The 27,982-nt window shown below is 43.9% G+C and overlaps 1 protein-coding gene across 12 annotated transcripts; it reads left to right on the top strand.

The window, feature by feature from the left end:
- ebf2 (EBF transcription factor 2) lies at window positions 1-26,880 on the top strand. Of its 12 annotated transcripts, none has more exons than XM_076099156.1 (17): window positions 1-134; window positions 1,843-1,999; window positions 3,742-3,805; window positions 5,201-5,256; window positions 5,339-5,412; window positions 6,707-6,775; window positions 21,570-21,651; window positions 23,182-23,323; window positions 23,427-23,429; window positions 24,502-24,632; window positions 24,855-24,981; window positions 25,108-25,196; window positions 25,301-25,366; window positions 25,960-26,134; window positions 26,233-26,415; window positions 26,499-26,669; window positions 26,849-26,880. In XM_076099156.1, the coding sequence occupies exons 1-17, from the start codon at window positions 1-3 to the stop codon at window positions 26,878-26,880; spliced, it is 1,755 nt and encodes a 584-aa protein (XP_075955271.1). The 12 variants fall into 12 exon arrangements, with proteins under 12 accessions (XP_075955271.1, XP_075955275.1, XP_075955279.1 ...); XM_076099160.1 differs by lacking the exon at window positions 23,427-23,429 and adding an exon at window positions 23,487-23,488 and having other exon boundaries at window positions 23,182-23,297; XM_076099164.1 differs by lacking the exon at window positions 23,427-23,429 and adding an exon at window positions 23,487-23,488 and having other exon boundaries at window positions 23,182-23,297; window positions 26,233-26,413; window positions 26,575-26,669.
- Window positions 26,881-27,982: the final 1,102 nt, after the last annotated feature.

Here is a 27,982-nt window from a genome sequence, read left to right on the forward strand (position 1 = left end):
ATGTTCGGGATCCAGGAGCATCTGATGCGAGAAGTGAGCGGATTAAAAGAGAGAAGTCTTGCAGAGGAGATGGATCCGGTCCGGTCGTGGGTGCGTAATGTCGGGGTTGTGGATGCGAACGTAGCGGCGCAAAGGTACAGTACAAAGCCAGCTGATCTACTGACATCAATCAACTTCTCACCACTTATTTTCAACAGTTGCGTTCAGTTATCAACGTCACCGCATTTATTTTCAGAATCAGCATCACGAGCACAATATAGTTTATAACGAGTGGATATTTAACATACGAGCAGGCGTCCTTACAAACTACTTGTTGCAAAAGATGACAGGAGCCCCCTTCAAAACTGTTTGCCCCCAACTCATAAAACGTATTTAATTATGGCGTACGAACTACACTCTATATTATTGTAGTTGTTTTTAAAGTAATAAGACGTTATGTGCACAGAAGCAAAGAATATTGCCAAAACGTAAAATAAATAATCAGAACGATTAGACTTAAACATAACGTCACACACAAGGAGTAACTGTTCAGATAATTTACTCTAGTGTAAAAGTTCAATTTACATACTTAATTTACACAATTCAATTTCAGATAATTTCTGAAAACCTGTGACTAAAGCTGAATTTCCTAAATCAGCTATTTTAGTTGATGTGGCTGAAACACACTTGTATCCTCAGCGGCCACGCGCTCTATTTGTGGGTTTCATCCGTAGAAGTAAACGTTGTTTTGATTGTTGAATCATTTTTGTCTTCCACATTCCCCAACATATTCAATAACCATCTTCATATTTTTTTTTTTTTTTACCAACACAAACACACACATCAGTGCTCTCCGATTGTGTCCAAAGTTTAGAAAACAGTTTTAAGTCAGAAAAGCGGCAAATTAGTAATAAGTTAATTAGTATAACACATAAGTCGTAGTAGCCATAGAATAGGCATATAAATAGCAATTAGTAAGTGATCAAACAATGGCGCTTTATGAACTGTATTTAGGTTATTTGATATCATCCAGTATTTAATTTAACGTTAAAATGTAGCCTAATTATAAATAACTCGATTGTAATATTGTATCCCCCTACAAAAAACTAAAAACAAACAAAAAAAACGAAACAACTTATAATGGGCATTTAAACGAAACGTTAAAAAAAAAAATCACGAAAGAACTACTCAAGTTTTGATTTATCTGAAAATAATAAATTGCCAATTTTAGTTAGAATTACAGAGAAACACACCTGCAGACTATGCCTGCATTTTAAAGTTATTTAAATTCAGTAGTCTATGTACACTTACTGTCAGTATTTTTTACCAAGATGCTCCACCATCAGTCCCAAAGTCAAAAGTGTTGATTTTATTTTCGACTTTTCAGTTTTCAAGCTAAAACATAGTTTCAACAATATTTACTTGTCCTGTTCTTCTTCTTCGCCTGTTTTTTGTGTGTATTTGGGTCACATTGGTTTCTAATCTAGACAAGTAAAGTTGCCTTCAAGTTATGGGAAAACAAAATATTTATAGATGATCTGTATGTTTTTTTTGCAAACTATTACAAACTGTTGTATGGATAAACTGAAGGCCTTACAATTTGAAAACACTTTGTAACCAATGGGAAATTAAGTGATTTTAAAAACGAAATAATGTTATATTGAGTCCTCATGATTTACTGCATGCAGTTTTATTTTTTTAAATTCAGATTTGAGAAATATTTTCCACCAAAAATGAATAATATGTTAGATGTCAATTTTATTTTATTAGAAATAATCTTTATATTGATCAGTATAAAGCAGTTTATTTTGACACAATGTGAATGTCTGTGGAGCTGATTGTCTGTTCCTCTTGTGTCCTCAGTGGAGTAGCTTTGTCAAGAGCTCATTTTGAGAAGCAGCCGCCCTCAAATCTCCGCAAGTCCAACTTCTTCCACTTTGTCCTGGCGCTCTATGACAGACACGGCCAACCTGTGGAGGTGGAGAGGACTGCCTTTGTGGACTTTGTTGAACATGACAAGGTGTGTTAATATTTCTGAACGCCTGTCTGTCTCATTAATTATTTGAAGATGTCATCGATTCACTGTGTCATCTTTACACTTATTTCAGGGACATTTTTAACGTCTAAAACCATTCATCTAGCTCAGTATCGTCTGAAAAACTGTGAATAACAACAACAACCGAATGTATTAGTAATATACTGCATTTCAGCTGTAACCAGGTGCTCAACTTGATCCTCCACATCCCCAGTAAAGCCAAGCATATCGAACAGCTGACGGCTACATGTTTACACAAGCTCTACCCTCAATGAGCTGATGATGTGGGATTGAAAAAGAATATCTAATGACTAATTAGCAGCTTGCCTCATTAGGAGGACATCACTACTTTTTAAAATGCAAATTATGCTTGCTCCTGTTAAGTTATACAGTGAACTAATCATCAAAGTCTCTTTTCCTTCAAGCCCCCCCACTCCTATCCTCTAAATAAGGGAGGGGGGGGGGGGGGGAGAGCTGGATTCCTCAGGTTGGACAAGACCAAAAATAAGGAAGGGTGCAGTGTAGAGACACAGTTAGAAAGAGACTGCCGGGAGTGGGAGCCTTATGCCCCGTGTTGATGGATGTTTCTGCCTTGTGGTGAGGGGAGCGAGAGCCTCCTAAACTGGCAACAGATCTCCCCTGTGAGAAAGACAAGAGGACACCGTCCTGTCAGCTGAAGTTCAAACATAGTTTTACTATGAATTTCATGGCCAGGGAGGGATGAAGACGGAGGGCGGCAGTACTAACAGCCAGGGCTGAAAGCTGTCAGTGTGCTCCCCTTTGTGCCACCCAGGCCAACGCAGAGCAATATGACGGCAGTGGAGGAGTTCATTTTCTGCATGGTTAACCTGGCATCTGTTTTGGCTTTGTAATTATGCAGAGGTAGTGATGGCAAGGCAAAATAAATGTTCCTCTGTGTATATTCACAAAACTTATGATGCTAGGCATCCATCTATCTCCTGACGTTGAGTCTCAATCTAGCTTTTGATATTATGTTTGGACAACTTTTTACTTTCAAACTTATCTTCGTGCATCTTAATTTCCCTCACTTCCTCTTCCCTCCTCACAACTGTCTCCTCTTCCCAGTTTCTCTTCTCCTCCAACCTCCTCGTTCTCTCTCCTCCTTTCTGGTGCTCGTCTCTGTGATGCCAGCCTCCTGGGTTATTGGACCAGAGAGCATTCCTTTGAGACCACTTAGAAAGACCAGTAGAGGTAGAAGAAGAGAAAGAAAGAGGGGGAACCAGAGACAGAGAGGGGGGAGAGAAGGAAGAAGTGAGAAGCTGGTGGAGTGCCTGGGGGAGGGAGGGATAGCGGAAGGGAAGTTTTTTCTGTCAAGGTCGACTGCTGCTCAGTCTCACATACGGTACTTTCCACACTTTCCAGAACACATGCGCATATAACCATGCCTGTGCTACCTCATTGCGAGGAGGACTACTGCATTTGATCTTAAGGTTTTAGAAGTTTGCATCAGACATGATAGTTCAACCTCTACAAAGAACATCCGACTCAAGGTTAAGAGCTCAGCTCTTGAACACAACGAAAGGTCCCACATGGGCTCTGAGCCTACAACCCTCTGATCTCGATGCTGCTGTCAGGGAAGGGCGAGCTGCAGGATTAGGAGAGACTCGCTGTGCTTAACGCGGCGTGGGGATGCTCAGCTGTACTTATCTGTGCCTCAAAAGTGCTTAACTGCATGCCCTGCGTTTGTCCGTGTGTCTCTTTCCAAGGAGCAGACGGGAGAAAAGACCAACAACGGCACTCACTACAAGCTACAGCTCCTCTACAGCAACGGTGAGTAGAGTCAAACACGAGTTCTAAGATTACGGGCTGATTGTCTACCCTTTGAGGTGTCTGATTTGATCATCTAGACGTCAGCATGGAGCCCTGCATGTAACAGGAGTTGAACGAGGTCAGCGGTAACACCAGCGCACTAACATGACACACACCTTTCCACTTAAGTAATCTTCCTCCACATCCTCACCTCGCCTCTACTCTCTGAACTCATAAATTACCTTCGGCTCATCGTCTAATCACTGAGTTTGTACAATTCAATGTTTTGGCTCTGCGAGGAACCACTTCTGGGCGCACGCAGGGAGAAATGAGGTACATGTTGCCACCCCCCCCAACACCCCCTCAACCCCCTCTCACTCCCCAACTCCTCCAACCCCCCATGGTGCTTTCACATCAGATCGGGGATACACAGAGAAATTTGGTTCCCATGAGCCACTGCTGCCCCTACTCTGCCATCGCAGTGGCACCCATGGGAGAGAAGATAAAAGACATGTTCCAGAGCAACCCCCTTATACACCACACACCCACCACACACACACACACACACACACACACACACACACACACACACATGTACATACAAGCACACCAAAAGCACTTCCTCTGCATCCCCTCCTCTCATCCCCTTCCCCCAAGCGATATCAAAGGCATCTCAATCGAGACTTTGATGAGAGGAACACATCTTGAAAGCGATACTCTCCAAAGTCTCTGAAAATAAATCGTGGGTAATGCGCTCTTTTCTCAAGAAGCAATTCATTACATGTCGTTTCCCTATTTTGTGTGATTTACAGCGGAGGCTTGAAGCATCCAGAGGTTCAGGTGTTTCTGGAAATCTCACTCAGAGACACACCCGATTAAATAGAAGCGAGAGACAATGTTAAAAGGACATTCACTCTTCAATTAAATCCCGTAACAAACTGATCAGGTGTCATTTTACCTGTCCCTCATGTAAACTTGGGAATAAATCAGAAGTTAACTGAGAACCACATAAAAAAAGAACAGCTTGACAAATCGTGAGAACTTGGTCGTAAATTCTGGCCTCAAAGCTGAACATGACTGATAATCATAACTCTCAATCCCCTCAGAAACCATCAGAGAAAAAATTCGAACTGCATGCCAATCTTATTTCTCCATGTTGGCTGGACAGGGTCCAATCCTCAGCACCATGTATATTTTTAGGGGGTTTACGAGTTTACGTGCAGTTTCAGTTGCTTCATTTATGGTTCTGTAGTATTTTGTAATCAGGGTTGAGTCTGTTGATCTCTTTTCCCAGTTTCCACTTATCTATAGCACCGAGGGCAAGAGTTACATTCTTTCCTCAGTAAAATATCCCTTATGCCTGAAATGGCTTGCGTAAGTTATTGATAACGATCAATTTCTGTTTTCGTTTTGCAGGGGTTCGCACGGAGCAGGATCTTTATGCACGACTTATTGACTCTGTCACTAAACAGGTTGGTAAACTCTCAGCTTCGCAATTAGGAGTTTAACTGATTCAACCTGAGACTGAATCTGCCCCTTGTTTCCTCCTCTCAGCCCATAGCATATGAAGGACAAAACAAGAATCCAGAAATGTGCAGAGTTCTGCTCACACACGAGGTTATGTGCAGGTGAGTCTAACACACACAGACACACACCGGCCCCGTCATTCAAACCTTCACCCACAGGGACGAAGTCCAAATATCATTACCCTCCATCCTCCTCCCTTGTCTCAGTCAGCTTGGTTTTTAAACTTTGCGGTGGTTAAACTATAAATCTAGCCTGTCTGTCAGCATCCTTGTTACAGTGGTAACCCCCTGCTGCTTTCTGCTGTAACGCTGCATGTCCCCTTGCCAGCTCTTGTTTCTTCCTGGCGCTCCTCACTCTCTGGCCTGGAGTTCTGCAGCTGACACACTTTTGGGGAACAATCTGCCTTTCCCTCATTGAAATGTAACTCCAGCACTTCTGTTTAGCCAAGATATCACGTTTGAACTTTGTCAACATGTGATGACAGGTCCAGTGGTATATTTTCAGTGTCTCAGTGTAGCGAGTTTAAAGAGTCCAGTCATGACTTAGGGACCAGAAGGTTTTGGTTCGTGTTTGGTGAATAGAGAAAATAGGTGAATATGGGGTTATGGATGGAGAAGAAGCCGAAGAGAGCGGTCTGGAAGTGGGGCAGTGACCCAGGATTTGAGGGCAGCAGGGGGAAGGATAGGGGGCTGGGACGTGGGGAGAGGGGCTGAGACGGAGTGGGCTTTGCCATTGTGTAGCCAGCAGATGCCCGAATGTGACTCACAGCTGGCTAATAACAGAGCCGAAGAGGCAGAGGGCAAGCGTCACAGCTGGGGAGTGAGGCCGTCTGACAGGGGGGCGGAGGGGGGCAGGGCAGGGCCAAGCTGGGACACGAGAGGGGTGAGGCGAGGTGTAGGGGTGGCAGATGGTTAGGGGTGGGGGCACTTTTGTTATGCAGTGAAGGGGACTTTGGGGAGGGGGGGGGGGTGGCCAGCAGGCTCCTCGGACAGGACTGCTGACGAATGGTAGGATGTTGTGGGACGATGTGTGTGTGTGTGTGTGTGTGTGTGTGTGTGTGTGTGCGTGCGCAATGAGGCTGCGTGGGGGTTGAGTTTGATTTCGAAATCAATGTGACAGATTGCCGGGCTGGCTTTTCACTTTTGAATGGTCTCTCACTGTTTGTAGGGTGTGTTGTTGTACCTTTTCTTCCTCTTTTATTCTTTTGTCTACTCCTCCTCTCCCCTCTCATGCCTCCTTTGTGTGCTCCTGGATCTTGGCCCCGACTGCGGCAGAGTAGTCTGGGCCCGTGGATGTGGATGGGCCAGACAAATAATGGCTCCTCCTGTTTAATTTGTTTTTTTTTTCCTCCACTGACTTTTTCCTCCTTTCTGTCTCTTTTAACTGCCCACTCAGCCGCTGTTGTGAGAAGAAAAGTTGTGGCAACCGAAACGAGACGCCCTCTGACCCAGTCATCATTGACAGGTAATGAGATCAAAACACGTCCCACACATGTGTCCACTGCCTTGAACAAGCACCTCTTCATACTAAATGTTCAGGTTGCCCTTTCTTTGTATATATATATATGCACCTACACACTCACAGAGACAGAGAGAGAGAGATTGCGGGTTGTGGTGAGATCTCACCGAGCAGCTGTTGCATTTACACAAACTAAGTGAGAGGAGTAGCTACATAGCAGAGTAGAAGCCCCAATTACAACACATTCATTTAAAAGTGGGGGCTGGATGTATGTGTACAGTGGTGTTAATGTTTGTGTGTGTATTTCAGATATAAATATTAATATGTGCATGCCTGCATCACATATAAATACTAATATTCACAACATACAAATCATTTTTTCTACCACGTCAGTTTACACTGCAGCAATGCAAGGAGGTTGCGATATACAGTACAAGATATCTGTCCATGTCTGTGCCCCATGTGTTTCTTTCCCTTCAGCGTTCTGTTCTCTGTTGATCTTCAGCCTGCTGGGATTTGTTTCAGTTTGGTCACTCACTACGTTTAACGGCCGACATTGCACCTGAAACCTGCCAAAAGCGTATATTTATTTTTATCACAAGCATGTGGATCTTCCGTAGCACCAGGCAGGCTCCCATATGTGGGAAATGTTCACCCTGACAGCCAGTTATCAGGCGTAAAGGCGGGTGACCCCCTCAGTAATCAGCATGTGTGAGGGCCTTCACGTCCGAGGGATTTTGGAGGTCTCTCGCTGTCTGCCTGGCATTAACCAGTGTGATGAATGCTCGTAAGCAGCCCGCATGTGGAATACTTTCTCTGTGATGTCATAGACGTAACCTTCATCTCCTCTCCCTCCTTTTCCCTCTCCTTCCCTCTCTCCTTCCCAGCAATCGTCTGTCTAGAAAACACTCACTTCATATACGTCAAGGACCCTTTTCTTTCCCCTCCTCAGTTCAAGCTGGCTGGCTGTTGACAGTGTGTCTCGAAGGATCTCCGCCGAAGATAGTTTTCATATAACGGAGAAAATCGGGCTGTTGTCTGTTGAATTTTCCCAGAATACTTTTGGAACAGCTGCTTTTCCCATTTACTGTAGCACATTACTCTCTCAATAACCCCCTCCGCACCCACTTTATACTTCCTCCTAACATGGATAAACCTCCTCGAAATCTGTTTGTAAGCAGCTCGGTGGCGGGCTGATGATGGTAGTGTGTTACATATCTCTTTGTAACTCCTTGTGTGTGTGTTTGAAGGCTGGTGTGAGGCTGTGAGGATTGCTTTAAATGGAATCATTGACCTACTGTACTCTCTAATCACACTGGGCATATCCCGTCCTGATGGGGGCTTCTCTCTTTTGACTGGCCTGCAAAATCCTCTCCTCAGGGAGCTGCCTATTAGCAGCCAGTTAATTTCTGATAAGCCAATGGGATTTTTGCGTGGCCCTGTGCCCTTTTATCCCACTTTATGTGCACTCTCTCTTGCATGCATGTACACCACACACTGAAAAAGTCAAAAGATTGACAGATGTGTGTGCACACAGACGGATGTATATTTTCATGTGTGTGGGGATCCTAGCACGTTTATTTATGTATGTTATGGATGTATGTGCGATTGTCTATGTGGCTTTGTGACCCCTTCTTTGACCTTTTTCCCCAGTCCCTGCTTGGGTCTTAAATTATTCATGCATGTGTGTGCAGCCTATGTGCATTTGTGCATGTGTGTGCCTGCAGTTTGTGTGTGTGTGTGTGTGGAGGAGACGGTCTGTTTCTGTGGCTCCAGTAATCAGCCTCCTGCTCCCAGCCCCAACACCTGTTCTCCAATTAACATGCAGCGTGCTGGGGCCCACTCGCTGCTATCGCACCAGCCACTGCTTTCTACTCCTTTTCTTTCTCCTTTTCTCTTTTTTTTCTCTCACTCCCAGCCCCGCGCTCCCTTCTTCCCCGCCTTGCCTCGTATCTGTACTCCTGCACACCCCTCTCGCTCTTCTCCGTTAGCTCTCACATGCTCCTACTGTGCGCTTACTTCTTTACTCCCAATTGCTTAGTTCCCCCGTCCTCTTCTTTTCCCTTCACGTAGCCATCTCCTCCACCACCACCCCCCCGCCCTCCTCCTTCCCTTTAGCCTGTCTAATTTTGCCATAATTAGGCGGTGTCATTAGGACACCTAGCCAAGCACAAGGGAGTTTGCAATTCCCCAAACGGCCCAAACCCCCTCTTTTCTAATCTCCTTTCCATATTGTTTCAGTTTTCTCTCCCCCTTCTCCTTCTGCTGCTGCTGCACCCCCCTCTAACTCCTCTTCCCCCTAATCCTGATTTGAGTGAAAAGAGAAAGAGGAGATCACAGCTGATCCATAGGGAGGGTGAAGGGATAGAGGGTGGAGGGACCGAGGGATGAAGAGGGCAAGGGCAGTCGTTGACAAAGAAATGACTCTTAAGTTGCCGATGGGAGAGAATCATCTAATACCCCGCTGCCTGCTGTGTCTAATAGTTTTACAATTGTCTCATCTTAACACTGGTGAACTGCTACACTCACAGGCCTGATGTGACTTTTCTGTTTGGAGTGTGTTATCTTTGACTGATGGACCGGCGTGTTCACTGATTGGTTTGATAATCGATCAATGGACAGATAGATTGATTGATTCCTCCGAGCTCATCACCATACATCTTCACTAACTCGCCAAACTCATGCAGTCGATGTTTCAAAAAAATTCACTGACAACAATTTTGAAGATAAATTTATTGTGTCGGTCATTTATCAAGCAAAGAAAAGTTCCAGTTTAGCCACAAAGTAAAAATATGCTGCATTTTCTCTGTTGTTTAACCCTTTCAATAAGCAACTTGAAAACAATCAAATGAAAATATAATATATAATCAGCCCTCTACTATTTATATTTTCCACCAAATCCTTTCATTACTTAGAAATTCTAAGAAATTCATTCTTCTGAAAAGTATTAACCCAGGCAGATCTGTTAATGGCGGCATTATTGCCATGCTGACCTCTGACCTCAGAGGAACTATATTGGTTCTGGGCCAAAGCTGGCCTCTGTATTTATGAGTGAACCATGGGTTTACAATGGAGACAAGCAGATGTCAGTATTAGTATGAGACTGTGCGGTTTGAATGGGAGGGGCCAGTGCTCAGTGTGAGTGTGTGCTTTTATATTTGGCTAAGAAGCTGAGATCAATAGTTGGTCATAAGGAGTGTGTGGAGGGATCCATCGAAAGGCAAGAGCCTTGTGAGGTGGGGGGGTTGGAGAGGGGCTGATCAATGGCAAGCACTATCTCACTAATTGATCGTGTTTCCAAGAGGGGTCTTTTTTAACAAGCCGGCGCTCAGAGAAAAGAAGAATAATCAATAGGAATTTTCCAATGTTGTCAATATGGCTCTTCCCTCCCCTAGACTCAAAATGAACTCACAAAGACTAAACATACTTGTGCATATCAGCCTTTGATTTTTTAATACTGAACTAAAAAAACAAACCCTCCATCTGGAATGCACAAGCACCATAGATGTTCTGCTTTTTAAAAAAAAAACTGTTAATTTTGCTTTCTGAGGTGATCTTTTTTGAACAATCATTTCTTGTCCTGGGCGACTTCAGACGCTCAGCTCCAAGAGGAATCCATTATTGTTAATCTTAGGTTGTGGGTTTTATCGATCTGTTTTGTAGTCTTGCTTCTAGTTATGTGCATGTACCACAGCTTTGTTTTCAACTAGTCAGTGCAGGGTTTTGTTTTCAGTCCTAATCGGTGTGTAGTAGATAGCTTTAGTTTCCATGGCTGAATGTTTATCATTTATAATCTGCTAATTCATTTTGCTGATGTTCATTATCAAAGCTATTTTTCCTGCTATAAGACGTCCTCACATGCACACTCTGTTCTGCAGTGCAGTAAAACTGTATGTCTTTTTTTTAATAGTTCTTTACGGATTAACACTGTCTGGACGGTTTGACAATAAACTATTCAGATATCATTTGTTGGTGTATGTAAATGTCTCTGGTGTCTCAGGGAGGCACCATCTGTTTCCATGCTAGTCCATCCACCTGCTTGCGTCTGCATGTCTTAAACTAATTAAAAAAACAACAGTATATGATGACGTGGGCCACGTCTCTTTCAATGGTCTTTTTCACACGCCTGTTCCTACAGCAGGACAGATAGTTTCTTCTTGTACTGCTAATGGAGGGGAACGCCGGCCTCCTCATTCTTCAGCTCCAACCAAAGAGAAAATAGAAGCTTCAAGTCTTTGGGAAAAGAACATTAAACTATCAGCCAAAGAATAAATACAGTAACATTTGTTGGACTGTGTCAGGGGTCAAATTCCTCCCCTTTCCCAGATGCATACTCATGCGCTGCCGCCAAGTCGCCCTGTTAGGTCATCATATATGCACTTGAGAGTTTTATGTGTGAGACAACAATGTCATTTTAGAAGATTGTTTCTCATACTCCAAATACAAGATTCTTTTTTAGCTGTAAAGTGGAATTCATGCTGTAGCTTTTTCTGTTGATACTGGCACCCTATACCTGTACTCCCATTATCTTCTCTACCACATTTTCTTAAAGATGGCTTGTCTAAAAGTCGTTCTTAAGGTCCGAATCCTGAGGGGCAGTGAACCGTCCCTTCTTATAGCCAAGAAATAAAGAAAATCCAGGATTTGAGTTTCTAATTTTCCTTCTGTTTTTTAAAATATATATTCTACTCTGAAACAGGATGTTTGATGGTGCAACAAATAATCAGCAAAGAAGACTTTATGTGAGAAGTAGCTGAGAAAAAAGACGGATGTGGAGGAGGTGCTTTTTTTATTTGAGTTTCTGGCCAGAGGAAGAGCTGCAGATGATGTTGGCAAAGTTGCTGCAAACTGACACTTACAAACCCCCCTTCATTGAACTAAATGTATAAGCGTTAATGGAGAAATTACTATATTGTCATTTAACGCAGTGTCAAAAACCATTACATTACCACCTATCCTATATTGAAGGATACTCCAAGTAGTGTCTTGATTTATTAAGGGAAAGCTGGCAATCCATTTTTAACATTTGTGAGCAGTCACTTTACTTCATGGTATATAAGTATTACTGTATAGCTTTAACTGTGTTGCTAACCTGGAGCTTACTAGATAGATAGATAGATAGATACTTTATTCATCCCCAGGGGGAAATTTGTATGTTACAGCAGCAAAGATATACTTCAGCAAACAAATACCTTGCACATTATGTTATGTACATTATGTTATGTACATTTAATGAATATATTCCAACAAATCAGAAACACGTATCTTCTACTGTGCGATGTTATACTGGATATTATACTGACGTATGAGTTGTAAGTGACCTCAGGTGGTTGAATTCCCTCCACAGACTGATCAGATTGTAGTGTAGCTGGATTGCACTCATAGTCTGACACGTCACACTGATGCAGGTATTAATATGTGTATAAATGACCTGTGTACCACACATACATACATACATACACAGAGACAAAGTCAGACACACTGGCCCCTTCAGTCCGCTGTCACAGGTCTCTCCATGGTGGGGTAGTACATGTCCACTCCCTCCAGACCCCCTGTCAGCGAGCCCCTCAGGCAGGGGGCCAGGCAGCGTGGCGACAGGGCCCTGAGGCTCCAGTGCACACCGCCTCACACAGCGGAGCGGCACACAAGCTGGACCAGTGAGCAGCTGGCACAGGACCGCGGGGATGGCTCCTCCCTTGGGGCAATGCAAGGGGGAGAATGACACAAAGACAGACAGGGAGAGACGATGCAACGTCTAGAATATCAAATCTACTGACAGGTACCGCTTCAAACAGCGAGAGTCTCACTCAGAGTTAGACTGGGGGAAACGAGTTCATCGACCTTTTGTGGGGCTCAAGCTTTCTGCGAAGTGGTCTGGTGTGAACTGGGAAGATCCTGGACTTAAATGTGCACAGGAAGTGTATAATGAGTAGTAGGTTATGAGCCGAGTTTGTGTTTGGTCACCTTTGCTCCGCTTCGGCCAGTGTTAGCTGTTGTGGCTTGAACCCTGACACGAGGAGTAGGCCTGGTTTGTTTTCTTTGAGAGAGCCTACAGAGGGGGCAGTCGGAAACAGAGAGCGGTGGAGAAATGTTTTGACAGGAAATGGGAATGGACTACCAATGGGCTAATGTGGAGGAACAGCAGGGGGACTTTTAGTGTGGGTGGGATGCAGAGGGGATAGGAGGGGGGCAAATTAGAAGTTTTGAGCTGCAGCTCAATGGCACTGTGAAAGGCCTCGCACTCTCAGAGTAGCTGGGGCAAACCCTCTCATTTGTCTGGCCACTAATAGGGTTCACCTTTGGTTGAGCAGTGTAGAGATTAAGTAGGGGCACTCAGAGGATCAGAAGGGGGCAGATTAGTGTGATTTAGAGGCACTTCAGATCGCAGGCAAGTGAGCGCTGTGTGGTTATGTGTGTGAGATTTGTATTTGTGGGTTTATTTTTCCATGTGATATTCCTGCATTTGCCATTTATTTTGTAAGGGGATCTTGTATCAGTATAATCAGGATCTCGTGTGTGTGTGTGTGTGTGTGTGTGTGTGTGTGTGTGTGTGTGTGTGTGTGTGTGTGGGTGCGGAGTCAGAGGCCAGTTAGCAGTGGTATTTAGGAACAAGGGCTGTTTTCTTTGGCTGGATGCTGCTGCTGTGGGTGGAGCTGTTTGGGTGTGTGTGTGTGTGTGTGTGTGTGATGGGGACCGGTCTGTAAAGTCTTAAATTTCACTAATGACTTAACAATGCCCCCTGGTGCTAGGCCGGCCCCGCTAGCCAGCTTGTTTGTTTGTTTGTCTATTTATCTAGATTCTGGACATACTTTTTTTCTCCAAGGAGTTAGATTTCTCTACAAATTCTCCACCGTTTCACTTTTTGAAAACATTTCCCAACACTAATATTTACACATCTGCAGTATTTCTTAAATACAATGTGATTAAGTATCCTTATTATGCTTGAGGCAATACTTATCCCTCCTGTGGGATACGAAAAAGGGCAAGGGTATTGTGTAGATACAGTTTTCATACAATAGAGCCACCTTTTTAGCTTCTACTTGCACTTTAAAAGCACCATGCTAACAGAAGAATATGGTACAGAGTGCAGGATAGACGTATGCACTGAATTGCAGTATATAAAGTTAAAGCAAAGCAGGAATCTTTGCTGGCTCGTTTGTGTTTTGCTGGCTAAACCATTATTGCAGCAGATGTTGTGTTTTCTTCATCATGAACGAAAAGTTAAAGGAAAACAGGAACAGCAATTGCAATGTCACTATAATCTTTGGATGCATAAGCTTTGTGTGTGTGTGTGTGTGTGTGTGTGTGTGTGTGTAATGGTGCTGATGAATCTGTCAGGGCTGAGGGCAGGGGGTGATGTGACTGCTGACAGGCTCCCAGCAGGCATGCTGAGAGCCCCAACAGTCAGCGTGCCCTCCCTTCAGCCTCCCCACCACCCGGCTCCCCATTCTCCTCTCCCAGTCCTCGCCTCCACACATTTGCTGTGTATTAGCCACGGACAGTAAATTACACCACCCTGGACCTCTGAGTGATTCCATTCCCATCTCTTCACACGTTCTTCTTCTCCTCCTGCGGCACCATTATCCAGCTCACCTTCTCTTGCGTCTGTCTATCTCCCTCCTTTTCTCTCATTTTGATCTGTTTTCCTCCCTCTGTCTGTCATATTCGTCCTGGCATTTCGACTCCCTCAACCCTGTCAGATTCCTCTCCCCTTTCTGTCTTTCTCTCACTTCTGTTATACTTCTCTTCCTCCGTTCTTCTATTGTGTCACGCTACACAGCGTTCCCTCCCTTACACATCCCCTCCGCTCCCCCTTTACTTTCTTACAAGCTAGTCCCTGTTGTCTAGGCTTCACAGGTTTCTCCACTGCTTCTTTCTCTCTCTCTCGCTTTCGTCCTCCTTCCTCCTATCCCCCCCCCCCCCCTCTCTTTCTGGAAACAGATGTTGTTTGTCAGATCTTATCATTACTGGCTAATTAAGAAGACATCTCTTCTCCTTCTGTTGTTGCTTCTCTTTCCTCTCCTCTCCCTCTTGGTGGCATCAATCCTAAATTCATTGTTCTTCTCCAAGAAAGGTTCAGGTCAAACTTTGATATACATGCGCTATTGGTAAATCTACTTAGTGGCTGATTGATTGAAAGGGTTTTGAGAAAGCAAGATCAGTGTTGGTGTATTGCAGATTATTTTCTGGTATGTGTGAGATCTCTTCAGCTGTAGAGGGTGCTCCGTGTCTCCATGTGACAGTTGAGAGTATATTTTGAATGCTTGTCCCTCAGGACACCCCAAGCATGCTGGGAGAGGTGAGGCCACTGATGGGACTTCTATTCCCTGTCCTGGTTGTGAATTCATGTTCTCCAGACTCTGAATATCTATCCATATCCATCTATTTGGCAGGCTGACCGCAGTCCCGTGTGGCCAAGCTTTGTATGCAATCTTTGCTTTTGGCTGAGCTTGAGAGACCGAAACAGTAATTCATTTTAAATTGTCGAGATGCACATTTAGCAGCTTGCGAGAGGTTATGCAGTAAAACACTTTAACGCCCGGGAGAAACCTTGTTGAAACACTCGAGTGCCTCTTGTGTACCCTTCCCATCATTCTGCTTTCCTCCCCTCAGCCCTCTTTTCCTCGCAGCTACGCCGTGCCTCAGTCAGTTTTGCGGCGGCAAGCCTGAAGGTTTTACAGCGCTACCAAGCTCTGTAAATCAGCACTAGTGGTTTAAATGTTTAGCTTTGTCACAGTTCTCAAGTTAAGAGGCGGGGTGGGCTGGGGCTGAGGTTGCAGGGGTGAAGCCAGCCTGGGAGGCAACGTAGAGGAGGCCAGGAGGGGCACAGCCAATCCAACCGGCAAAATTTATAAACTTCCCCCATGTGCTCGCTGTCTGCCTGAGACTACCTGTATATATAGTGAAGCTATTTCAGCTGTGTTTACTGATATACAAACAATACTTTTTCCAATTCTTTACTTGAAGGAATTTAATGTTTTCTACAAAATACTTTTGCAAACTTCTAAACTTCTGAAATGCTGAATTTTGTCTACACGCAAGCAGCCAGACAATAACTTTGCCTGAATAAAATACAAATTATTATCTAAATTGGTAATTATTTGAATGAGCAAACAAGACTATGATTCTGATGTGGCTTTTGGTTCCAACCTTTACAGTTTTCGATACTAAGGGATGCAGTCGGTACCAAAGAGTGATGCTCAACCCTTCTGATCAGTGAAGTGGTATTTCTCCAGTGGTGGAAAGTAACTAAGTATATTTGGGGGTATTTTGGCAGTATGTAGCTCAGTCCATGGGGACTTGTCTTGGGAACCGATTCCCAGTATGGACCAAGTTTAGTGTGGACTGGCAGCTGGAGCGATGCCAGTCCACCTCCTGGACACCCTCAGGGATCAATAAAGTATGTCCGACTCAACCACTGGGCTTTGAGATACTTGTACTTTACTTGAGTATTCCCATTTTATTCAAATCAAATACTTTTATAAATTGTACATTTTACTCCACTGCATTTATATTGCAGGTGTAGTTACTGGTTACTTTGATTATTCAGCCATTCAGCTGCACGATGAGTACCTCTCTCCACCACTGCATTGTACTTGGCTGTTTTGAGGTGCATGTCAGCGAGTACAGATGGTGTTTAAAGATATTCAGGATACTGATGTCACTAAGAGGCTATTAGACATTTAGTCATTTGCTAATAGGTCAGTGGATACAAGTTCCAACTGGGACACAATCTTTTTAAAATCAGGAAAGCTACAGCTGTTTTATTGATGACTCGATATGTGTTTTACACGCTGTCACAAAAAGGGAGAAAAGACTAGCATGGAGTCTGCTTGGCTGTGAGATGTTTGCTGGTGAAAGGCGAGTGAAGCTGATGCCACAGATATCCCTGTATGTTTTAGGAGGAGAATGAGGGGGGTTGGACTGGGAGGCTGGTGTGAAAGGTCCTGTGGTGGTATGCGACAGAGGGGGTATCAGTTCGTGGAGGGTTCTCTGTGCCCCATTAGCAGTGTCAAAGGTCATGTGCCCCGGGTGTTAACCCTGGTGACCAGTCTAGCTTCCAGTCTGCCAGGGGACCCAGGTCCAGGGGTATTTATTACTATCCCTCCCCCACCCCCCCCTCCATCCCCCAAACACAGCTCTCCCAATGGAGGAAAACAAAACACCTCCATTCCTCTCCCCCCCAGCCTTTCCTCTGCCTGGGTAAATGTACTAATTGGATGCATATCCATATACTGATGCGTGATGATCCTGGTCTGGTTTGTCAAAATCCTAGCACATAGCCATGAGCTGCAGCATGTTTTTGACCCATTAATTTACAATTACATATCAGCTTGCATGTGCAAAAATATGACTTAAGGCATAAATAAATAATAAATAAGGCATCCTTTTTGCTAATGTGTATATTTTTTCCACGATCGATTGTGCACACATGGTTGCTTGCAGTCGCTATTTGTCTTTGTGTATTATCCTGTGAAAACACGCATGAATGTGTGTGTGGTTTGTACAGCCAGCGTGTGACATATGCATGCATACGCGCACGTATCTGGGCCTGCTGTATGAGTTAGTGCTCTCTGTGTGTGAGTGTGGCAGAGGAAGGCCCTCAGCATGTCAGTATGTTTTAATGCTTCACATCTGGTTTCCTAATTTTCCTCCCACCCTCCCTGCCCTCCCCTTAGCTCCCCTCCACTGCGATGTCAGGACACTGTTTTGTTTTTTCAGTGTTGAGGGGGTGGGGGGACGTGGGGATGTCTGATGAGTGATGGCCCTGCATACAGGACATCAACATTCTCCCTCTCTTTCTCTGTCTTTGCCTACCCTCTTCTCCACCTTTCTGTTCCTCTATTGCTCCACTCTCTCTGCTTATTTCTTACAATCAATACGTATTGAGCTTTATGGAGGGGCTCGGATTTTCATGGATGAAGAAAATGAAGAGGAGCACCACTTTTCTGCTATCTCTACCTCTTATCTTTGCCTATATGTCTGAGCAGCAGGGCGTCCATATGTGCTGAGCAAAAATCATGACAATCTCCTCCTCATTATGTTCCTTAAAGTTTCCCCTCCTATATTTTTGTATTCAAGCATAAATGTGTCATCTTTTGTGCAGTAACCCCAGAAATGGCAGAAATCCCAGAAGAGAAGACAAGCAGCGAAAGTTTTCTAGCTGTGGTGCTAACTAACTTGAACTCTGCGTTAAAGTCTTGTGCATCACATGCTTCAAGAACCGCTGCTACCAGTAAACCTTCATTTACAAAGAGCACACAGGGCGATGTGTTTTATGTCTATGTGAAAAGGCAGTTTATGTCAACAGTGATTAGTGCTGATGAACGCATATGAAAATTTTTGTTAGGGGTCCTGGGCTGCCTAGGTGCTCGTTGCATGATTAAGGCCATATGTAAAGCCCAATGTGTAACACTTATGTGTAACAGATGCCGCGATGGACTGAGAAATGTGAAACTGAGAGTCCACACTGAGGGGTGAGATATTTGCAAAAACTGCTTTTCTGCTGGTGTTTTTAGTGTGGTGACTTGCTGGTTGGTCGTTGAACTAGTTTTAGTAAAGCATGTTGTCAACGTTAGGATGGCCGGCTCACGCTGGGAGGCCTGTGTTTAGTCTTGGGAACTGAAGCAGATGCAGACAAAAGGGATTGGAGCCCTTGACAGAGATGCAGAAGTGAAGACAGAAAAGAAAAAGCAGACTCCCTGTGGTGCCACAGTGGAAAATGATCCCAAGGTTTAAGACTTGGGTCTATGTTTTGTTTGTGTTTCCTGTCTTAAGTGTGTCTGTAGAGGGTAGATGTTGTGGAAGATAAAACTTGGTCTCCATCGCTTGCCACAGTGAAGTCTGTGAAATTCAATTACCTCTTAAATTTCTCATCGAACTAAAATAATGAGGAGTTTGCGCTTATCAAGCTTCGATATTTCGTCATATTTGTAAGTAATCTAATGTCACAGGAAGATATTTTTTAGCTTACAGTCTGTTCAGCTTCATTATTAGCAGCGGTTAAAATACACATAACTAGAGATATATATGGCAGTTTAAAAGTTGTAACATGTTTCCAATTAGCTTTATTTGCACTATGTTACTCACTTAACAGTATTTTAAACAAACAAAATCACCATTTTACTCTTGCTTTATGAAACAGAATATTCTGTGAATGTGAAGAACAAGGCACACATTAAAAATAAACACGCTTAAGCTAGGGGAGTTCTTTGAAAACAGCCTTTCTCTGCAATTTTCCTGTGACATGAAGATCACCTCCAATTCTTTGCATGTTCTCCTTATCTCTTCCCTCTGGATGGGGAGGTGTGTGGGTGTATTACATTACCAAAACAAAAACAAACAACAGCAATATTAAACTTTTGCAACCACAATAGAGGAGGGGATAAAAAACAGAGGGTCCTCGACTTCTTATTAATTATGCAAGATTAGTCTAATTATAATTCAGCAAATGAATGTGTGGCAGAAGGTGCGAGGCGACGGGGCTGGGAGATTTGCATGTTAAGTGGGCAGGGGGAAGCGGCTAATGCATGCTAATATATGCGTCAATGTCTCGCTTTAATTTCAGCATTTGCAGCTGTGTGCGTCCGAACTGAGGGGGGTGAAAAGTTGACTCAATGGGTTTTTAGGAGGGGGGCAAAGGTGGGGGTGTCGGTGTATTAGGTTGTGCATGCATGCATGTGAATGTGTGTTTCTGTGTGTGCGAGGCATCTGGTGTCATACAAACAGGGAATGATGAGAAGAAGTCAACAAACAAGGTCAAGAACCCTCAGAAAGTGCACAAAGCCCGAGATGGATGTAGACAACCACTCAATTAGGGTTGTGATATCGCTATCTGAGGCTGCAAGTTTTATCATGTCAGTCAGTCAAATGAATGATGACTGCTGGTTAGATGAGCATTAAGTAGCTGACAAGCAAGTGGCGAGGAAACGATTGTGGCTAAACCACAGCCAGACCATGGACATTAAACCCAAAAATGACTTACCTCCTTATAAATGACAGCTATAGCCTTTAGAATGAGCCATAATGTAAGAATCATTGCCCAGCATAAAACATACATAGAGCATAACCCTCAAAGGGGGCAGTCAAATGAAACAGAGCACTTTTGATGGTCTCTTTTCAGAGGGAGGAAACAAACCGTTTAACTTTCCTTGTGTAATGTACTCTACATATTGTGATATCATGCTAAACTGATACTGTCATGATGTCCAACAAGCACATGTAAAAAAAGGACTGATGAGGGGAGAAATGGAAGAAGGAAATGGGAGAGGCACAAATGTGCACTTTGACATGTTTCCACCCAAAACGGAGGTCTAGTCCAGCTTTGAGTTTGGAGGTTCGAGCTCTCTGGTAAATTATAACCACCCTCTGCCAACAACAATATTGATTGTCCTCCGACAAAATAGCTCAAATCAAGAAATATTGGACACACTGTTGGAACCGAGAGCCCGTTTCAAGCCAGATCCTGTTCACCAGGGAGAAAGCTGGAGCGAGTGATGGAAGAATAGCGAGTTAAAGCTGACAGAATGAGAGAGAGAGATTAGTATTCGATGGGAGAGTTCAGGGCTGTGGGGCCAATATGAACTTCCTCTCCAAACAACCGCTCTCCATTAAGATGACTTATTTTTGCAGGGAGCACAGTGTGGGTGGCATTGGGGCGAAACCATGTAGCCCCAAACCGCTGTCTCCCTCTGCAGCGTTTCTCTTCAGCACTGTTGTTGTTTGTTTAATTGGAGCACTAATGGATGTGTTTTACATTGGCAAGACAGAGTACTGTTACTCGCAAAGTGAAGCGGACATCTGGTTTGAGGGCTAGATATTTGCCAATTGCCATAATTCTATCACTACGCCGCATCACTTCCAGGCTCATTCTTCTTATATTTAGCTTTAACACACATCTTCTGCCTCAAAAGATTTGTGTGAATCTTCATGGCTTCGTCTCCCTCTTTATATACACTTTCCTGCATCTCACCTTGCCAAGTCTCCCTTCTCGCTGTATTCCAGTGATGGAATGTGCTCTTGTTGTTGCCTTCTCCTTCCCATCGCTGTCTTCGCCTCTCAGCGTGGGGACTTTGGGATTGCGGCAGAGCTGCGTTGCCATGGCAGCGGGCCGTGTTGCCGAACTGTGCACACCTGGGATTTGGAGTCTCTCTCCGAAGTCTCCCTCTCTCCTATTTATTCCACCTTTCTCTCAGGTTTTCTTTGGTGTAGCAGAGGCTATCAGCACCCCGCTCTCTCTCACAGCTTCTCTCAGTCTCCACAGCCTATCACCCTCAAAAGTACACTCACATACGTAATGAGACACGTATACTTGAAAACAAAAATTCATGTCCATACCAGTCCCTGTGCCTCTATCGCTACCGCTCTCTTTCCACCTCCTCATTTCACTTTCTCTGTAGTTGTCTCTACATCGTTCCCTCACCATTCCCATGTGGGGGTTCAAATACGGCATTGCGGGAAACCACGGTCCCCCGAGTCCGCTGGCATACATCACTGTCTCCAGTTTACTTTGAAACACAGCAGCACGTTTCACTGGACTGCGCTTCAGATTCTCATCACTTGATTTAAAGTGTAATAACATTGACTTTAATAGTGCGCTAAACAGCTGGGATTGATGTCAGAGCTGTAATCATATAGACACGCACACACACACACACACACACCATACGTAAGACCTGTCTCTGAAAAATAATGAATGTCTTCTTTGACTGCCAGTGTGGCAGGGTAGCACAATTCTTTCATGTGATTTTTTTTCTCGTTGCTGATGTACAAACATGTGTCCTCTTATTTACCTTTGCAGGTTTTTCTTGAAGTTTTTCCTAAAATGTAACCAGAATTGTCTGAAGACAGCAGGAAACCCGAGGGATATGAGGAGATTTCAGGTACGAAAAGACTGGGGAAAAGAATGCATGCGTGTGCTTGCGTGTGAGTGGGAAGCGGGAGGGTGGTGACACGTTGGACTGAATATGGGAATCAAATTATGTAAAAAAATATATTTTACAGTCTGCAAAACATACCCCCTTCATGCCCCTCCATCTTAGTAGATGGAGACTTAATAATCAGTTTATTTTCTGTTCTAAGTATAGTTTATGTCACAAACTCTGGCATAGTAAAGCTCCGGGAAAGATTTCCCAATGGAAGACATAGAGGAGGGAGTAAGAGGTGAAAATCAAAAATCAATTAGGATTTCTGAGCGATGGAAAGACAAATGAAAGGAGTTTGATATGTGGGAGACTTGGTCGTTGGGGTGCAGGAAATAGGTTGAGGTGTTTCAGGAAGTTGTCAAGAATTGAGTGATTGGCTCCAGATGGAGGAGGTCATGCTCCGTGACCCAGGAAGTGGTCACAGGGGACACTCCCGCCCCACTTCCTCTGCCGTCTTTCAGCACCAGCGGCCCCTGTCTGGCATTCTCCTTCTCCCCGCAAACCCTGCGTATACCTTCCCCTTCTTCATGCTCCCTCTGTCTTCCACAATGTTTGCTTTAACTCCTGCGATGTGACACATGCTGAGAAGTTATGAGCACACGGCCGCTCCAAGACTCTCATCTCTGGGTTAAAAGGTGATCAGAGCGGGACAGGAGTCTGCTGCGTGATCGATAATTTACAGTTATTTTCCTTTAGGTTCCCCTCACTTTCCACCGCCTATCACATATGCTTTTTCTCCTTTTCTGTCTCATGTTCCTTCACCTGCAAAATTACTGCCATGTGTTTATTGCGAAGGGAGTGCAAGGTTTTATCTTCGCTGTCTGATGTTGTAAAAATGCACATTATAAATAGTTATAGTTTACTATTTAATTGAAAATGACCTTTTCTCACTGACCCATTCCCTTTAACTCTCAAAAACATGTTCTTAAAAACACACTCAAACTCTATCACTTTCAGAAATAGCATCACATCATCAACACTCTATCTCCAGAGAGAAAAACCTACAAGTATCCTCTCATTAATTATCTGTGTGTCATCCATGCGAGGCAGATGTGGGAAGGGACACACACATGGTGCGGCCAGAAAATCAAATTAGGGCCACTATATATCATCCACTGCTTTAACGGCCGGCAAAAATGGGAGATCTGGTCCATATGTTTGGTGTCATCGAAGGATCAGGAGGAGACAGCGATGAGCCTGCTGCATGCTGTATGAATCAAAAAGTTAGGCAAGAGGCAGTGGAGAGGCCATATGGAGACCTGATGGAGGAGTGGAGGGGTGTGTGAGCAGTGTCATCACCAGAATGCCGACATATTATGAGGATCCCGGGGATGTCACATTACCTATTGAGAAATATTACTATCACCTGTATGCTCAAACAGATTGTCGCTCAGGGACTTTGCTGTTGTAACCGGAGACTGTGACTCGCAGCGGGCTGTCTGAGTTGTGCACTCACACTCGTGTATCTTCCTCCTCTCCTTCTCTCAGGTGGTCTTGTCCAGCACTGTGAGTGTAGACGGCCACGTCCTAGCAGTGTCTGACAACATGTTCGTTCACAACAACTCAAAACACGGCCGGAAGGCCCGCAGACTGGAGCCAGGCGAGTCTGCCGAGAATACTATGGAATATGGTGAGACGCTGACACTGCAACACTACGATGTTACACCCCATTTATCTTTTTTTAAATTTTATTACATGTCTACTTCATCATTCACACTCAGAAACATACTAAGCAGGTACTTGAGTTCCTTAATGTCCATTTATAATCGCCGTGATACATCAAACATAACCAGGGGTGCTACTGAGGTCATTAACTGAGCTAATTAATGCATTCATTAAGACACTTGATTCACAAAAAGCAGACGATAAAAAAAACAATTCAAAAAAAATAAGATGGACTCTAATAATAATAATAACACATTTTATTTATAGAGCCCTTTTCAGAATACTCAAAGACACTTTACATTAAAATCATCATGTATAAAAGCTATACACTAAAAACATAAAACACACAATATTGGTCACACATTAAGAGCAGTTCTGAAAAGGTGGGTTTTGATTTTGGGATTTGAACATGGAAAGATCGGTGCAGTCTCGGATGTGTTTGGGGAGAGAGTTCCAGAGGGAGGGGGGCAGCTATGGAGAAGGCTCTGTCATACTGGACTATATTTCAGAATAACTAACCTTGTTAAGTAGTATTATCGTGTTGATGTAATATCTCCACAGCAGCCAGCCTCAACATTAAAATACCCCGAACACATTTATGTATCAATAATTATAATCCAATAATAACACGACTCTCAACGGTTTGATTTCCTGCATGTTAGTGCTTTAACTTTTAGTACATTTTGCCGATAATACTTCCATATTTTTACTTAAGTAAGCTTTAAGTGCAGGACAGAGTTTCTTTGCATCTGTTGTACTGCTACTTTTACTTAATTAAAGGATCTGAATACTTGTTCTACCACTGTGCCTGTGTACTCTACACTATTTTTCCCTGAAGTTTTATTCTATATGATTGCAGGTCGTGTGATTTTTAAGCTATACATGTGATATGGATCTAACGCTCTTCTTCTACATGCAGCTTGTGTTATTCAAGGATAGAAGCCACATAGACAGAACTAAGTAGCCATGAAAAATGTTAGCTTTTAAATAAGCTTTTTAGTTCTGACATGAACAAAAACTGAAGAGCACTCTCAACACATTCCCCCTGAAACAGATTTGAATCATGCTCCATCCACTCTTATAACTGGTGTACATCCTAAATTGAAACCCTCGGAGTAACTCTTGCTTTGCTCTTCTTTCCAGCCACCCCGTGTATCAAAGCCATCAGTCCCAGTGAGGGCTGGACCACCGGCGGGGCGATGGTCATCGTCATCGGGGAGAACTTTTTTGACGGCCTGCAGGTGGTGTTTGGCAGCATGCTGGTGTGGAGTGAGGTAGGAATTGTCTCCAAAAGCATCTCACTAATGATGGTACAGTCTGAAGCGTATTTTGAAATGATATATATAGCATATAGCTTGTCTCATTATTTAAATGATTTATGGGCAGTCTACACAAATTAATCTTTCCGCAGTATTGTGTTAGCCTAAATATTTACAAGGGATGGAGGGGGATAATTTGTTGCTGTCTTGTGACATGATTTCCGTCCTGTTCCTCAGCTGATCACGCCACACGCTATCCGTGTCCAGACGCCTCCTCGACACATCCCCGGGGTCGTGGAGGTCACACTGTCTTATAAATCCAAACAGTTCTGCAAGGGAGCGCCTGGGCGCTTCATCTACACAGGTATTTAGACAACACACTGTGCGCTTCGTTTAGACTTCTCAATGGTGCACATGGTTTCAATGGTTTAAGGGTCTTTAAGCATACGATTTGATTTGCAATACATGTTTCTCTTTTATTCTATTTCAGCCCTAAATGAGCCAACTATAGACTACGGTTTCCAGCGCCTTCAAAAGGTCATTCCTCGACATCCTGGTGACCCAGAGAAACTAGCCAAGGTTAGAGACTCCTAAATAAAAGATTGCTCATGATGTGTTTTCAAGAAACTGTGCATGCTACACTCTTACCAAGATATTAACATAACCAATTCTGCTCTTTGCAGGAGATTCTCCTAAAGAGAGCAGCAGATCTTGTGGAGGCCCTCTACGGAAATCCACACAGTAATCAGGTAAACAGCAGCCACTTTGCTCCAATATCCCAAAGACTTTAAATGACAAATTGGTTTATTATACACAACATGCAGATATCTAAAAGGCTACACCAGTGATATGCATGTTTTAGCCAATTAAATATTAATTGTGTATACTCTACATTACTGCTGAACATTTTCCAAAGCATACCATAATTAATAAAATTCCTTCTTGTGAGGCAGCCACTGGTGTTCAGTCATTAACTTGCAGGGATTTAAAACCTGATTGAGATATAGGTAATCCATAATTGTGACTATTTAGAGGGCTTTATTTATTTGTCAGATCATAATTGTATGAAAATACAGTTCTGACCAGGGACTGTCTGAGAAGTTGTTCAGTGTTAGTGTATGAGGAAGCGGCAACAGCTGAGATTTGACTCTGCTGTCAAAAGGTGGAGTCTAATTGGACGTAGCTCAGACATACTCAGCTTTTTGTAATGCTCCCCTGTTTATAGATGTGTGAGTTTACACAGGTAACATCTTAACAGCATAAACAAAGTGCATCTGGCCTCTTTCTGTAAATGTGACACCGCAAGCCGCTGCTAATTTCTATGTCTTTGTATCTCCTGCAGGACATGCTGCTGAAACGTGCGGCGGACATCGCCGAGGCGCTGTACAGTGTTCCCCGTCCTCACAGTCAGCTGCAGGCGCTGCCCAGCTCACCAGCCCACGGCAGTGTCATGGGCCTGGGCTCCTATCCTTCTCAGTTAGGCGTCAGCATCGGGGACCATGGACAGAGCAGCCAAGGTGAGCAGAATAAGACATAAACCATTTAATACTTTCGTTTTTTTTTTACCCCACTAATGAAGCTAAGAACTGACCCAACCTTTTCATTGTTACTTTAGGTTACATTAGAAATTCCAGCAGTTTGTCTCCAAGGGGTTACCCATCAGCCTCCACTCCTCAGCATTCAAGCTACGGGGGCAGCGGAGGGATGACTGGAGGCTATGGGACAGTTCCCATGACCAGTCTAGGAGTACCTGGCTCTCCTGGTTTCAGCAGTGCCTCTCCCACAGGCTCTCCCTACAGTAAGACCTTATAATAATCTATACTTTGCTGAGTCCGCTGTGATATTCAGACTTGAGACTGATTGTTGCTCTCTCTTCCACAGTAATGCCCTCCAGCCCCACTATACCAGGCAGCTCCAGCTCATCATCGTCTCTCTTGCCTTTCTCCTCCTTCCCGTCTGCTGCTAAACAGAAGAGTGCTTTTGCTCCCGTCCTCAGGCCCCAGGGCTCTCCCTCCCCTGCCTGCCCTGCCTCAGGGGGGAACAGCTTCAGAGGTAGCCATCCAACTCACTATCTGACCCCCCTGTCTGAGCTCACGAATGCAGTCTAACCCCCTGTACTAACCGCTCAAAAGCTTTGACTGAACAAGCCAGAAAGAAAAGTTGCTGGATGTACAATAATGCAAGACCTGATTGATTAGAATCATAGATTTTGTATATTTTTTTCTCTCCAGCGATGACGGGCCTGGTTGTTCCCCCGATGTAGCAAAGCACCCACCCCAATCTACCCCAGACCACTGCTTCACTTAGCCCCTCTCTTGGCATTAAGAGGGAAGGGAGAATGGAAAATTGATCACTAGCGACCATGTTTAACTTTCCCTCCTGAGCCCCCCCAACCTGCCATTTCTTAGTCCCTTTTTCATCCAAGTGGATGAAAAAGGATGGGGTACGATAACGTCCAAAGAACAGCCATCTACTTAAGAGGCAAAGCACATTACTTCACCCACGACTACAGACAGACAAAGCTCCTTAGCTAACAGCACCAGACTGGACCAGGTATCGCTGTGTGTGTGTGTGTGTGTGTGTGTGTGTGTGTGTGTGTGTGTGTGTGTGTGTGTGTGTGTGTGTGTGTGTGTGTGTGTGTGTGTGTGTGTCATGAAGCGTCCGCATTCTGAAAGGAAACAAAAGGAGAACTCGAGCTTCAAAAGCATCTGTATTTACCTCTGGCCTGCTATCACATGCAGTATCTGATTCTTCCAACAACCTGCCTAAACCTCGGCCAGAGGCGGACAACTCTGATATACCATGGCAGCACTGAGAAGCAGGGTGCTATTTGTCCGTGTATGGACACCTTAAATGGCATGAGTGTACAGTGTCTGTGAGTTAGCGAGAGTTGTTTTTTTTGGAGTGGACTTTTTGATGACAATTTACATTCCAGAAAGATAGACCCTTTATTTTTTGTTCTGATCTCTACGGTTTTACAAGGGAGAACTCTTTGTCTCAAGGGTTATTACTAAAGGAATTCATATATTGATTTATTTAAGAACAAGCAATTTAACTTATTATAGTTAGTTTAGGGAATAATATAAACGTGTTTTTATAAAGTGGTCCTTTTCCAACTGAAATTAAGTTGTCCCAACAATTGCTAATTAATTTGCGAAATGATCATAGGGAGTTGATTTTGTGGTGGAGAGGATAAACTCCGGCACACTTTTTGGAATAAAATGTCCCCAGTTTTCAGGTTCTTGCGTAACGAAATCGTAATGTTATGCCTGCATCTAAAGAAGGTTATTGTCCTTGTGTAAAGGAAAAATGTTAGTTAGCCTTATCCTTTTTAATTTCACTTATAATGCATGCTTTGTCACACC

The sequence above is a fragment of the Anarhichas minor genome, unplaced genomic scaffold (genome assembly GCF_050575085.1).
Source record: "Anarhichas minor isolate MPS153535 unplaced genomic scaffold, ASM5057508v1 ptg000025l, whole genome shotgun sequence".
Taxonomy (NCBI): Eukaryota; Metazoa; Chordata; class Actinopteri; order Perciformes; family Anarhichadidae; genus Anarhichas; species Anarhichas minor.